This window comes from Cibotium barometz, chromosome 63, assembly GCF_041138505.1.
Source record: "Cibotium barometz isolate CiBa-2024 chromosome 63, ASM4113850v1, whole genome shotgun sequence".
NCBI lineage: Eukaryota > Viridiplantae > Streptophyta > Polypodiopsida > Cyatheales > Cibotiaceae > Cibotium > Cibotium barometz.
The window spans coordinates 11,676,747-11,692,378 of NC_141108.1; the positions used below are offsets into that span (position 1 = coordinate 11,676,747).

The 15,632-nt window shown below is 46.9% G+C and overlaps 1 protein-coding gene across 3 annotated transcripts in view; it reads right to left on the minus strand.

The window, feature by feature from the left end:
- Positions 1-246: 246 nt before the first annotated feature.
- The window catches only part of ASG3 (SNF2 domain-containing protein / helicase domain-containing protein), a 67,421-nt gene continuing 52,035 nt past the window's right edge, over positions 247-15,632 (minus strand). The window contains exons 12-17 of one of the 3 annotated variants that reach the window (XM_086796452.1): positions 3,719-3,844; positions 2,844-3,541; positions 1,289-1,431; positions 969-1,154; positions 770-884; positions 247-624 (exon numbers count right to left, since the gene is read on the minus strand). In XM_086796452.1, the coding sequence (XP_086652578.1) occupies positions 588-624; positions 770-884; positions 969-1,154; positions 1,289-1,431; positions 2,844-3,541; positions 3,719-3,844 (1,305 nt within the window). In that variant the 3' untranslated portion in view covers positions 247-587. Of the gene's footprint in view, positions 625-769; positions 885-968; positions 1,155-1,285; positions 1,432-2,843; positions 3,542-3,718; positions 3,845-15,632 lie in introns of all 3 variants that reach the window. The other 2 variants (XM_086796453.1, XM_086796451.1) reach the window with 2 other exon arrangements.

Below are 15,632 nucleotides of genomic sequence, written 5' to 3' on the forward strand. Positions count from 1 at the left end.
CCTCTACAATGTCAATTAGAAGAATTAAGACTTAGCCTAGCTTTATGCGTCAAAAGGTTCTTACAAATGATACCTCCAGTTTGCCAAGCTTTGAGTATACTAAATTGAATTTCATGGACAAGTTTTTTGTAAAAAAAACGTTGTGTCATGTATAACTTTAATAAGCAGAGTATAACTTTCAGTACCGCTCTATAATTTTAGTGATAAATCTTGTTACAAATAAATTTTGCAAGGTCAGAGCATGTATTTAAGGCAAGAAAGGCAGGTGTCATAGTACCTACCCCATTTATCATCAATGTCATAACAATATTTGTTAATACACCAAATCATAGTGAGTCCATCTGTTGAACTCTAAAAGTAAGAAAAAATGCCACTCCAACTCGAGGCACACATTCTCAAACAGTCCTTCACTAAGTGAGACACATCATTGGATCCTAGATCAGTCGTCAATTTTGGAGCACACTAATCTTCCTGTATCACAAAATGTAGGTTGAAGCCCTTGTAGTAATGCACAACCAAACCAACAAGTCTAGTGCTAGCATTTATTTACAAGCCATGCCATGCATGAAGAACGGAAAAGCAGCAGTTTAATCATCTTCTTTGTTAGACCGCCTGTAATAGTAACTGCAAGGACAAAGCCAAGAAACAAACCATTAGAATGCAAGAGATATGCTAAGACTGACACCAAAATCGATGGTTTTCATAGAAGTTTGGAAGACTAAAAAGACTTCCAACATATAAAAAGACCACTGAAGTACTAGCGACTCACACAAAGATTTGTACACCATTTTGACTGGCATGCTTGCGTAAAAGGCGCTCAATCGCGTACCACTCCTTTCGATCTTGTCCTGGTCGAGAGCTGATACGTGGCATGTGTATGGATGCTAGCAGTACACAGAAGAAGAGTTCCAGAAAGTACTTGACAAAGAGTTCAAAACCACGCTTTTTAATCAAAGCCAAGTACATACCAGACATTGCAGCTGCAGATTTGGTAGCTTTTCTCAGACAAGCCTCCAAAGCAGGTAAAGAAATGTCATTTCGTGGGATTTTTCGTCGACCATCGTAATTCTGGACAACCCCCAACCCTATACAAAGTCTACATTTGCCTTGGTCTGCTGCCGACACTTCATTTTCCTGTGTCGTATCATCACCAGCTGCAAAACGGCACTTGAACTTAGTCTATTAAAGCCTGAACTTTCTATTAAAGCCCTGTCATAGCTACTATAGACATCTGTGTTCCTTAAAAGGCTAATTCACAAGAGAGGGGACGAGGACAATGGATTACCATCAATTGAGAGAAGATGGAGATCACCAACATGTAAGTCGCCCGCTGCATGGGCTGCTTTATATGCTTCTTGAACAAGAGCAGAGATTTTGTCCAGTGCAGAGAACATTCCTCCACTTCCCCACATTCCTGAATCATCGACAATACTGCACAAACAGAAACAAAAACACCTTTTGATCATAATCATTGTCATGAAGTCCACCGATGTGCCTATAGAGCCAATGCTTCCACTTCACAAGGTTTGAACCGAAAATAATTCCCTACTTTTGGGACGAGGCATCATCCACCTTATACTCCTCAAGGATAAGAATGCCTATGGGTCCCCCTCTAACAAAGGGGTGAATCTAATCTCTAATGACATGCTGCTGTTGGGGCACTCCCCATAAGCTCTAGACGTTCCAACTCAAGGGCAGGTAGTTCCAGTCATAGTCCTGAACCCCTATCTCCTGTAGTACAGCACAAGCAAAGTGATTCAAGGAAGGAGAAGAGTGGAATAGTTCCAAAATAACCCTGACACAGGAAAAGAGAGGTTTGCTGGCTAGCTACCACTGTGAGAGATTCTTCCCTATAAAAAGTGGCAAAAGAAGGAAGCTCGAAGATGAAATTAGGTGTTAGCCATGGCCCTTGAGAGAACTGACAATAAAGCCACACAATGAGAAGTCAACAATTGCAGCACATGACTTATGGTGGTCAGAAAAGCTCCTTTTGCTGAGTGGTCCAGCCATGAGCGACCATGCAGTGGCATTGAGTGGACTTCAGCGCCAATGTCGGTTTCACCGATTGGACAACCTGTGAGGTCAAAGAGTATCATGACACCTTGGTGAAAGACTATGTGGAGAGGAGGCACTAGTCTCATCCGGGCCTCCATTCTCATCCTTCGCATCTAAGTAGTCCAAAAGCCACTCATAGTGGTATAACCAGTTGGTGCCGGGAGAGGATAGGGGGTAGCTCGGGTGGGAGAGACAAAGCCAACAGGTTGCCTCTCCTTTATGTGTACAGAGTACAGAGGGGCGCCGTAAGGCTGGGTCCAATAATCAAATATCTTTGAACTGTAATGAGATTTCCAATGAGAAACTAAGAACCAAGCAATCCCCTAATCTGGCTATGAGAAGGATACATACCAAAACCCTTCCAATTGACGAGCTGGCTGCTTTGTGTGATGGGTGCATCTACTTTTCAGAAAAGCAATAGTTATCCTGCTAGTAGGGATGTAGATGATCAGATGTAGCAGGATCCAGAATGCCAAACAATGGTGAGGAAGCTGAACAAGAATAAATCTTGTTCCACATAGACTGGAGGCCCCAGCAAGGGCTACAATGCAGAAACGGGGTGAAACATGACCTGACTGGAGTTGGGGGGACAAGTCAATGGGCAGCCGAGGCAGATGCAACAGGAAAAACAAAAAAGTATATCAATCTATTGTAATGTCACCTGGATGTGGGGTTTGGTTTTCTATGCCATTGTGTCGACCGCACACAACGGTACACACACGTTGTAAATAGCTTGGTAGATAAGACATAAATCTTAAGAAGGTAAAACTACACTATGGAACACTAACCTAAAAATAATTGCAGATTCGTTGGAGCCAATTGATGGTCTAGTGCAGTCCCCAAACACAAAATGCACATTTGATCCATCAATATCTGTAAGCGTATCTCCAGCAATCTCAGCTGGATCCTGCACAGCTAAAGACTTGTAACCCAAACTCTCCCATCTCACTGTTTTCCTTTGCTCAGGTTTTCTTTGCTTTGCAGCATGGTAGTCGTCCGAAGTCGTTTCATTGCTTTTATCAAAAGCTCGTTTCCTCCCCCGTCTTGCAGCCAAATCTTGATCCGAAACATTCCCTAATTTTTCAATCCAAGAATCTAAGATGGCTTGGTCTGCTAGCTTAGAAGAGTTCTCTTCATCAACATCCTTCCTCTTTTTAGCAGAAAAGTCCCGTCCTTCAAAAGTATAGAGATTCTCTTCCAGCTCTTCATCTAAGACAGAGTTTTGATTACTCCATGCACCACTGTCTTGTTTGCAGCGCTGCTGCAGTGCTTCCTGTACCAACTGTATGATCTGAGGCATTACTTCTGCTTCTTTTTGTGATTGACTAGTACTAGAAGGATGAAGTTTGTCCAAACCAAAGATAATCATTGATTGCAGGTCAGAAGGCTTGGCGCTGTTAAGGGCATCAACGTCAGGATCCAAATTTGAGCATCCGATAATATCATGTGTAAGCTTCAGCTTCTTCTTAGCTCTGCTTAGAATAACCTATTCAGTAGCCATTAGACAAATCAAGTTGAGCTTGACTAGAAAATAGTAGTGTGTGTGTGTGTGTATGCGTGTGATTTACCCATGTCTGCATGTGTGCAAGGGTGCATAAGCGCTTGCATGTGTGTGCATGTGTGCATGTGTGTAGCACAAATGCTAAGAAGTTTGTAAGGTTACCTCATCAATACTATTCTCTGCGACTAAATTGATTGCTAAAACAGGGTTTATTTGCCCGATACGATGTGCCCGTTGTACTGCCTGTTTGTCAGCTTGAGGATTCCAATCCTGCTCATAGAAAATAACCTGCAGCCAGACACAAGGATATTCATTTGATCACTAATTGACTGCAACTTCTTAGTCACATCAATTTGACACAAGAATTTAATGTATGACTGTGTTGGTGCCAATTGCCACCAAAAAATACTTACTTTCCTGAAACTGGAACCAGGTGTAGGAAACATTACAGGCCTACAATATTTTTTCCTGGTGTTGTTTCAAATGTAGTGGCATAGAAGTCGTTGCATATCAAGGTGTCAAATCGTGTCCCTTATTTTGTGTGCATGGTCATTGCAAGTGAGTTGGGGGATGCGTGTTTGGATGGGTTTGCTTGTTTGTGTGAAGTGATTTGTATGCGTGTATTTGTGTGTGTGTGTGTGTGTGTGTGTGGGACAACTCTGGCTGTACCATACTTTCCTTAATGAAGCAGTGGTTTCACAAAAAAAAAAAGTGTGTATGTGTGCTATGAAGCGTTTTTCCACTCTTTTTAAATGTACTTTAATGAAAGCCTCTCACTTTGAGGGTTCTCAAATATAAGATTTCACAATGGTTTCACAAACCCAAAAAAAAAAAAAAAAAACGTAAGAGAGATGCCTAAATTTGGCTGATTGGAGACCTATCTTTTTAATGCCAGTGCTATACAAATTGGTGACAAAGATCATCTCCAATAGAATAGCCAATGTGCTTAACAAAGGGTTGTATCCTACCCAATATGGGTTCACTCCTAGACGACAATTAACACACTGCAAATGTAATGCTTATGTGGGAATGGAGTATGCCAAATATACTAGTCAAGAGGTATTGCTACTCTAGGTAGACATTGCCAAAGCATTTCATACACTGCACTGGGACTTCATTGCTGCCACCATGAAACGTGGTTTGACCCGAAAATGACAGAAGTCATCTACTGGCTATATGATGCAGGCAGCACAACTAGATGCATCATTGGCAAAGGATTATCATCACTTTGGACTTTGGGAAAATCGGTTAGGCAGGACTGCCCACTAAGCGCCATGTTGTATGCAATTGCCACTCATCCTCTGCTGATGTATATGGATATTCTTACTTGGGAAGGAGAATTACATGGACTGGTACAGCCATATGGGTCATCAATGGTTGCAGAGGCATTTGCTGATGATGACTCTTTTTTCTTCCCAACAAATACTCCAAGGGATTTGACAGTGGGATGGCTAATGTATGGTTCTTAACAGCTTCTAAACAGTCTATTCCCACCAATACGCCCCATGCTCAGCAAGACCTCTTGGTCCTAGGCAAACACCTTCACCACTTGGGCTGCCACCTCATCGGAGCACCGGTAAACACTTGTCAAGCAAAGGATGGTATCTTTGTTACAAGTGCACCCTTTGTATGGCTTGCACAATGCATGAATAGCTCTGTACAGCAGTTGTACAATCAAATCAGGTTTCTTCCATGGGTTTTTGGCTATGCTGTAAAGCCTGCACAGCCCTTCACATGCACAGCCTGCCCTGCAGCCTCAGTCCAATGACCAAAAGCACTATTAAAGGATACTTTATTATTCAGCCAGCCACCTCTTCCCTCTCCATCATGTTTCCTCCTCAAAGAGAATCCTGTGATGAGGGGTGTCTGAAGCACGCATGTTTCCTCCTCAAAGAGAATTCTGTGATGAGGGGTGTCTGAAGCACGCGCCCAGCAAGTCTGGCTTTGAGAACCACTTGGAAACTGTTGAAACAATAAAATTGCATCTTTAGGATTAAAAATCTTGTGGTTAATGATTTGTGATGTTTTCTGCTTCAGGTTGCTCCATTTGGTGGTGTAAAACAGTTTGGTCTTGTGGTTAATGATTTGTGATGTTTTTTGCTTCAGGTTGCTCCATTTGGTGGTGTAAAACAGTTTGGTCTTGTGGTTAATGATTTGTGATGTTTTTTGCTTCAGGTTGCTCCATTTGGTGGTGTAAAACAGTCTGGTCTTGGACGGGAAGGATCAAAATATGGCATTGAGGAGTACCTAGAAGTAAGACCTCCTCCTTGTGATGAGGAGCGGGCCAGACAGCCGCTCATCTAGAGCCCAGCGGTTCGCACAAAGCAGGGTCATATGCTGGGTTCTCGGCCTCGTTTAGCCTGGGGGCCTTTAGCGGCAGGCCCAGCTCGTAGTTTTGGAGACTGGCAGGCCTTCTGCAGTCTCCCAGAGGAGATCCAGGTGGAGAGGCTGAGTCACTTCAGAGGGGGGTTGATTATGAGAGATGATATTCAGGAGACACTCACAGAGGAGTGGTTTACGCCTCTCGAGCCAGTGACCCCACAGTGGATGGGAGCCTTTACACAGTTGGAGATCCTGATTGCTGTCAGAGCTTGCACTGAGGATGGCAGTTGCCTCTACTTTGAGATTCAGGATGAGGGCAGACTCCAGCGAGTGGAGGAGGAGTCGCCTTTGGTTGCAGAGTGCACCTTTCAGAGGATTCGGGTGGTGGCCGCCGCTTCTCGGAAGTGGCATATAGACCCCGATCCTGCTGATGTGCTCCCGGATTGGCGCATATGGGCATATGCAGCGCGCCCCTTGGCCCGGCTACAGTGGGACCCCGGGGAGTATGAGTGGCACGATCCTTATGCATCCCTTGAGGCCACAGAGATTACCTTTTTCCAGTATACTGTTCGGCTGGGGCGGCATATTTTGACGGCGAGGAGGACGGTCTCTCCAGCGGCAACGGGGCATTGGCGGCTACAGGGACTCTCACAGGAGTTCCTGGAGGATTTTTGGGCTCGGCTCTGGGCTAGTCGACAAGCCCGCAGGATCTCGACTTTTCAGTGGTGGCTGGTCGCCCACCATAGGGGCTCAGCAGTTGGCACTTGGCTTGTTTACAGCGATCTTCCGGCGGGATGCGTCCGATGCGGCCACCCTATGGAGACACAGAGACACTGCCTTTGGGATTGCCCTCAGGCGCAGCAGATTTGGCTGCGGATGCTGCGTATTCTGGCTCCCCTCTCTCCAGAGGGTATGTTTACGTGGGGTGCCGCTGCTTGGTCGACTTCGTCAGGGCCTGCTATGGGCTATGGGATGGAGCAGGGCAGTCAGACCATCAAATTTATTAGGGGCCAGCCTCGCCTGGTTCCGGCACCGGATTTCTCGTCCGCCAGCTGGACACAGGAGCGGGATTTACGATGGGAGCTTCTTAGCAGCCTCACCATCTGGTTCACCTGGAGGGCCCGGTGCTTTACGGCCTTTGAGGGGAGATTGGAGCCACCAGCAGAGACTGTTCGTGGGATTTGGTAGGAGTTGATCCACACCCTGCGAGGACAATACGACCGCATCCGGGGAGACTCGGATGAGGCGATCTTGCGGCGCCAGGCCTTTCACACCACTTGGCGTTGTGGCCCCTTCTACACCTTACACACGGGATCCCCCCGTTGGCACTACAGGCCACCTGTTTGGCTCTCCCCCCCCCCTATTGTATGATTTAGCCTCTCAGTCCTTTATACTGATGCTTGTATTTTGCAGCACCTAGGGAGAGTCTCCCGGGCTGCCATGCTGTATTCACTGCTCTGTTTCTCTTATGAGCAGGAGAGATCTTTTGTAGCCCTACGGGCGTTTTTTCTATGACTAATGAAAGGATCTTTTCTCGGAAAAAAAAAAGTTTGCTTTTAACCTACTATATTGGTATGGATGTTTTGCAATTGTTTGGGACAGCAGCGAGGCTGAAAACCAACTTCAGAAAGTCGAAGTTGCTACCACTAAAACAAGCGGATTGGCATAGTATACTCTAGCCAGGAGATATGCTACCCCCATGCCAAATTACTAGGCATTTGGGATATCCTTTGGGTTGGAACATATCTTTCAAAGAAGCAGTTGCATGTGTGCAAACAAAAGTCAAACAAAAGGTTGATTATTGGCACTTGTCTACATAGCCTTTGCATGTCAGGTTGTGAATAGTACAATCCATCATAATGGCTTACATACAGTTCTTCTTGCCGTGTTGCTGATTTAGGACAGAAAACCGCTCCACATTTATGTCATCAGCAATGGAACTGTTATGGAAAACAAGCACTGATAGGAAGGCTATGGAAAAAGAAGCATTTATGCAGCCCTAAAATGCATAGTGGGCTGAATATCTTGAATGCGCATTACCATGTGCTAGCTCGGAAAAGTACCATGATAATAACTTTCGTGGAATGAGGACAGCCATGGACACGGATGTTGGCTACAATGTATGCTCGTTATACTAGGATATCTTGGTAGGTCAGGTACAAGGAAAAATCCAAGGCTGCCCCTACTCTTCCAGATTGCTACAAGACTGGAAGTCTCTACTCATACATTTGGCATTAGGCACATAGGCTAGTGCCTCTTGGAAACATGCTGGTATCTGAAAATATGCATTGGAGCAGAGCATTTGATACGCCATTGGCAGTGTGGCTGAGCCAAGAAAAGCTTTTTTTTAGAACAAAAAAAAAATTGCACAATGGGAGATGTCATATCAGCTGAAGGCAGATCATTATTGTTTCCACAAGCACAATGACGTTGGCAATTGGGAGCTTGTTACCGCCCTAGGAGACTTCTTGTTGCTCAACTAGCAGGACATGGGGATATGTCATAAAAATCTGTTATGCAACAACATGATGATTGGCTGCTAAAGAACATCTGACCAAGTTATATTACGGAGTTTCCTCTTTGTAGACTAACAACGACAAGGGCATATAGATTACTCCTTCCACCACAGCCATGGATAAAGGGACATGCAGATCGGGTGTGGCATATGAACAAGCCCTTAGGGTGGTGGAAAGGTAATTTGGGAAAGATATAGCATAGCAAATTGCCTTTAAAACATAAGATTTTTCTATGGAGATGCCTCATGGGAACACTCCCAATAGGAGAGTATTTGGCAAAGCGGAAAATTGGGGCTCCAAATTGTTTGCAGTGCAATCATCAGATGGAGAGCATTTATCATTTGTTACAGGCATGCACTAACACGAGATTTTCTGAATCGTCTATTTTCAGATATGAGAACTAGATTCCCTTGGGTGGCATTTGGGAAAATGTTTTGGATATTTGGAAGATACCCTTCAAAACTACACGAATATGCTCTTTTCTTTGCCTAGGCGAGATATTGGGCTACATGGACAATATGGTTGGGTCATAATTATGAAGTGTTTGCACAACCTCGGATTGGCAAGTATGTATACTTCCGTCTATCATTACGTCAGTTAGTGCATGATAGTTTTGAGCTACAACAGATTGATCAGCAGAACTATGAAGTGTTTTTCGTGGCCTGACTGTACAAAGTTCCCAAGGGCTTGCCAGCCAGATAATCCAGTCTCATACACGTGGAGCTGAGTGAATGCATAACTATCTTTTTGAGACCACGCACGAATAGGCGCTCTTGTACTAGAACCTAGCTCAATCGTCGCACAGACTGTAGAGCAAGTCTTCGGGGTGTGAGTACACAAACAGGTACTTGTACAACAACAAGTACACGAACACACTCAGTAAAAGAACTGGTAGTCAACAGGTGAATGGTTGTCATTGCCGGTACTCAAACAGGTACATGGGTAGATGTAGATGCAGCAGGTATAGCTGGTGCAGATAGTAGTACAAGTACAGTTGCTGACTCAGCCGTACAGAGCAAGTACACTGTAGGTACAGGTTTGGTATACCCAATACTCGGCAGGTACAAGTCAAGTACATTAGGTGTAGTCAGGTACAGCAGGTACTGTGGTCGGGTGACGTAGGTGCAAGTGGCTATAGCAAGTACACTACAAGTACAGCATGTACTGTAGTCAGGTACAACTGGTGCAAGTACAGCAGGTACACTGCAAGTACAGTTGTCAGTAGGTACTATAGTCAGGTATAGTAGGTGCAGGAAGCTACAATAGGTACACTCCAAGTACAGCAAGTACTAAACTCGGGTACAACCGGTGCAGGTGGCTCCAACAAGCACACTGCAAGTACAACAGGTACTATAGTCGGGTACAGCTGGTGCAAGCGGCTACATCAGATACTCTGCAAGTACAGCAGGTGCAATTGGGTGTAACTGGTGCAGGCGGCTACAAAATTTACTTTGCAAGTACAGGGCACTCCGGCTGGTACATAGTTAGTGCAGGTAGCAGGTATAGAGAGTAGTACGGCAGCTTGCAACCGTATGGCAGCAAATATGGGGCACCTGGAGATAGTCAGTCTACTTGCATAAAAAAGAGCCTGGGAGTGATGCGCTTCACCAAGAACATGAGATGGAGAGGTTAGGCATCGTAGGAGAGGTGGATGGGCTTGAGGTGGAAAGGGTCCAACCACCAGGTGCCACATGTGTCATGTGCATGCACATGGACATGCTCATCACTGGGCTAATCCCTGAAGAGTAGCAGAAAAAACAGAGCATTTAGGACTTGAGCAGGGCAGAGGAGGACACCAGATTAGATTCTCTTTGATCAGGATCTGGCCGACAGGGTTCTGAAGGGACTAGTGGGCTGGTCGGCTGCATTTGTGGAATTAATGTCCATAGATGCTGGCCGGCAGCAGTCGGCCAGCAGCTGGAGGTGTTCTTGGCCCTATAAAAGGACTCAACCCAGAACTCAAAACATTATTGCTTCCTTTAGGGAGTTGAATCATAGAATATGACTTCATGGAGTCATATAATCTTTGTATGAGGGCCTGACAAGATTGTACCCTTTTTGTACATAATGAATATACTGAAAACCAGCTCTCTCTCTCTTCTCTCCATCTTCTATTTGCGTTTTGCATCTACATGTTCCTGGAAAGGTGTTTAGGGCTGAAAGAAGACTCCCAGAGCATCCACATGTGACATTGGTATCAGAGCCTCCTTCAAGTGTGAAGATTCAGGTCACATGCGAAGGCTCTGGGAGTCTTCTTTCAGCCCTAAACACCTTTCCAAGAACATGTAGATGCAAAACGCAAACAAAGGATAAGAGAGAGAGAGAGAGAGATAGCTGAGTTTTCAGTATATTCATGATGTACAAAAAAGGTACAATCTTGGCAAGCCCTAGGCTGCCCCATAAAAAGGTTGTCTGACTCCATGAAGTCCAATTCTATGATTCAACTCCCTAAAGGAATGAATAATCTACGAGTTCTGGGCTGAGCCCTTTTATAGGGCCAAGAACACCTCCATCTGCTGTCGGCCAGCATCTGTGGACATTAATTCCACAACTGCAGCCAACCAGCCCACTAGTCCCTTCAGAACCCTGTCGGCCAGATCCTGATCAAAGAGAATCTAATCTGGTGTCCTCCTCTGCCCTGCACGAGTCCTAAGCATGGGCAAGGCTGTTTGCAGCCTATGGGCACCCAATGTGACCATACAAAAAGGGCAGTGCCCATCTGGTATGATGCAGCCATGCTAAACAACGGAAAAAGAAAATTATTGATTATTTTGTCCTCTTTCCCTTGGTTGGCAAGCTTCCATAGGCCGACCTGCTCATATGATTGGTATATATACATACCTAATTGGCCATCATTTCAATCTGCAAACGCCTCACGTCTAGTACATGTGCTTCATCAGACCAAGGCAGTTAAAAACCAGCAAGCGGATCATAAAGGCAAGTGCATTTTTCAGCCCTGTGAGAAGAGCAAAACACAAGTCATCAAGCATCTCTACATGTACTCCACAGCCCAGGCAGCCACCAAGTCAAGGAAGAAGGGTAATTCTCTATGGGAAACCCTAATTCCAGGTAGTCCTTACAGATTTGGCCCATTCATTTGTACTCATTCAGTTGCAACAATCAAAGCAGACTCTCTCTTCGGAGGGGTGGGCGGGGTGGGCGCTCAAGTGAGTGATTGAGACCCCATCGGGGTGAGCTGTGTATGCTCCATACCTCTCTCTCTCTCTCTCTCTCTCTCTCTCTCTCTCTCTCTCTCAGGTGAGCTGTGTATGCTCCATACCTCTCTCTCTCTCTCTCTCTCTCTCTCTCTCTCTCTCTCTCTCAGATGATTTATGTACACAGAGAGGCCTTTCAGTGAACCTTGGGAAAACCAAGGTCATGATCTTTCACACTTGCAGACGGGTTATGAAAGATACAATGATCACATATAGAGGCAGTCAGGTAGAGCTGACAGAATCATATGTATACTTGGGTATTACCTTCACTAGTAATGGGAGCCGTTTCTCCATGATGAGACGAGCATCACAGGACAGGCTCACCCGAGGTTATGCTGCCCTTGCATTGATGGAGAGACAGTGTCATCACGCTCACTTCCAGAAGCCTCGCACCAAAGGATGGCTATTTGACACCTTAGTCACCCCAGCTATGATGTATGCAGCACCGGTATGGGCCCCTAACCTCTCCACATACGATTGATGTTGGATAGAGAGACCGCAGATCCTCATGATCTCCAGGATGATTCGCAGCAAACCGTCAGTACCACATGAGATCATCAAAGCAGAGCTTGCAGTGCCCCCCATGATGATAGAGGCTCTGTTTCAGACCATAGCCTACGTCAAACGCGTCAAAGCCATGGGTCCAGAGAGACTACCCCGCTTAGCCATGGAGTCCTCACATAGTATTGCCATGGAGGGCCATCACCCATCATGGTATGCTGCAGTAGATGAGTGGTTCTCAGCACATGGATTCGACATGGATAGAATACTGCCCTTCCAGTATGATGATGACTCCCCACACGTGACACTCCCGAGAGGAGAGGAATAGAGTTCTGAGACAGGATTTGATCCAGATGCACACCAGGGAGACTTCCTTCCCACCAAGATGCAGTACTATAGAGATCATTTCCTTAGATTCACAGAGGATGGATTTGTCAAATGCCCAAGCTACACGGATGTACACATGTCTCACGCTATGAGGGTGACTATTGGTCAGATCAGAGTTTCCTCACACTATGGAGATTGAGGCAAGGAGAGCAACACGGACCCCTAGAGAGGACAGAGTACGCAGATTATGCCACAGAGAGGTAGAGTCAGAGGAGCATTACGTATGCAGATGCCCTGTATATTATGAGATCAGAGGGAGATACCACTGCTTGTTCAAAGAGGGTTTTGGCCCACTTAGCCGGGTGATGGAGTATCTTGATCACAGATGCCTAGGCCTTTTCCTCCTTGAGCTACACCGGCATACAGAGAGGCTTCTACAGGTGCAGAGATCCCAGCCACAGATCACCAGCTTTTTCAGGCCTATCAGCGAGCCACATCCTCCTCCCCCTATATCATCTACCTCCCGATGAGGGCTCACACTACAGAGAGCCTTGGAGATAAGAGCTGCCAAGAGACAGCAGCTACATGGACACAGACCACTACTACTCCATCAAGCCCAGTCTGCCCAGAGCCAGGCACGATACCGCAGAGCTATGGAGGAGAGAGTCCAGAGGCTACACCAAGGCACAACAGATGTGAGTCCTCCTCACCCCATGCCCCATGTATGATGTACTACACCCCACCATCTCCACTAGGTGGAATTAGTAGTATACCACTTATCATGATTTTACATCTAAAGCATGCTAGCCAGTAACTCCATAGTGGAGCTACATATGACTAGGATTAGCTTTTCGTTTCAGTTTTTCTTTCAATGATACTCCGGAAGGATGAGCCGCTCCCATTCACTAGAGTATGGAGGACAACCCCAAAGGACTCCACCAAAGGCAAGGCCTTAGTGCTACAGTTCCCGGACGAGGAGAGTAGGATGAGCTTTATCAGAAGACGGGCTATCTTGAGGAGCTTGCCAGGGGACCCCATCTACTTCGATGACGACCTTGCAGCTGGAGCACAGAAGATTATGCATGCCGAAGATCAAGGCGGCACGCAAAGAAGGGAAGAAGGCACATTATAGGGATGGTCACATCTACATTGACGGGAAGAGGGTCGAATAGCGCCATCTGGCCTATGAGACACGGAGGAAACAACATGAAGACAAAGAGATACACATAGCAGTCTGGAACTGTAATGGAGTCCTATGGACACATCCAGGGAGACTTGAGGAGGTGATGGAGGGCCGGGATATCATCTTGATGACAGAGACACATGAGAGCCCGGAGAGGGGCTTACCACGGGTTGAGGGTTATCAGTGGGAGTCAACTCACCGACAGGGGATGAGACAGGCCACCTCCCGAGGTTCAGGAGGTATTGCAGCGCTTTTCAGACATGGGTTACATGAGCATGTTCGAGTCGTAGCACGAGACTCGGAGGCGAGATACATGTGGATTAGCTTACGCCTCTCGGAGACCAGATGGATTTATATCGCCCTTTGCTACTTTCCTCCGAAGGGGTTGCGGTTTGCCACCACCGAGGAGCCGGGTGGAGGAGAGGCTAGTGAGTCTCCATACTCTGTCTTATCAGAGGAGATCTTACACTATTCGACACTGGGAGAAGTCTTCTTGACGGGGGACTTCAATGCACGGACTCAGAGCAAACAGTGCGAGATCTATGACTTTGAGGATCCCTTGAGACTAGAGCCGCTAGCTACAAAGGATACAGGGACCACTCGGATCTCCGCTGACGGAGGAGCTGACAGCACTGGATATGGGCAACATTTGCTGGAGCTTGGGGCCCGACACCATCTCGTTATTTATAACGGGATGACTCAGTGGCCAGATTTAGGTGGGTTGACTTGGTTTCCAGTGGGGGGCGGCAGTAGTACAGTGGACTATGTGATGGGATCCCGGGAGGCGGCAGATATGGTGTCTCACTTCACCGTACCACCATGCCCCATTGGGGCGGATCATACATACCTATCCTTCACTTTCAGGAGCTTACTGGAGACCCACCCACCCATCATACAGCCACCACGCACTATTTTCCACTTCACTCAGGACCTAGCCGATGTGTACGACTATCATGTTCATGATCAGCTATTTGCCTTAGACCCATCGACACCCATGGCTATGCTCACCTCCCAGCTCTCACATGTACTGCACTCCACAGCCGCGAGGAGTTTCCCATACCACATACAGACAGGACAGCCACCTACATCTGGGAGCATGCCCCAGAACCGATGGTATGATGATGAGTGCAGAAACCTTTACCGTAGTCTCCGAGTGCAGAGGACTCGCAGGGAGATCACCCAGAGACAGGCAGGCAGGAGGATACATACTCTCACCCGCCGTAAGCGGCGAGCTTATGAGGAGGCTCAGTACTGGGACACACATCACATGCTCATGAGCAGAGATGCTGCTGCTGCTTGGAGGAGACTCAGAGAGCCCCGTCCTCCCACACCTATTACCGATCCTCAGACCTGGCAGACATATGCAGAGAGACTCTATGATGTGCCTGCACAGCCCCCTATACCACAGCCCACAGAGCCATGCTTCACAGTCTCCACCTTCTTCACCCCACCTATGGTTAGGAGGGCCATATGCCGACTCCAACATGGACGGGCGACAGATCATACAAGATTACAGGGAGAGCATCTCTTTTTTTTTCGAGAAAAGATCCTTTCATTAGTTATATAAAAACGCCCGTAGGGCTACAAAAGATCCTCTCTGCTCATAAAAAAACAGAGCAGAGAACAAAGCAAGGCAGCCAGGGAGACTCTCCCTAGGTGCTGAAAAATACAAGAATCAGTACCAAGAACTGAGAGGCTATATCATACAATAGGAGGGGGCAAAAGCCAAACAGGTGGCCTGTAGTGCCAACGGGGGGACCCCACGTGTAGGGTATAGAAGGGGCCGCTGCGCCAAGTGGTGTGAAAGGCCTGGCGCCGCAAGATCGCCTCATCCGGAGTCGCCTCGGATGCGGTCGTACTGTCCTCGCGGGGTGTGGATGAGCTCCTGCCAGATCCCCCGAACAGTCTCCTGCTGGTGGCTCCAGTCTCCCCTCAAAGGCCCTGAAACACCGGGCCCTCCAGGTGAACCATATGGTGAGGCTGCTGAAGAGCTCCCATCGTAGATCCCTCTC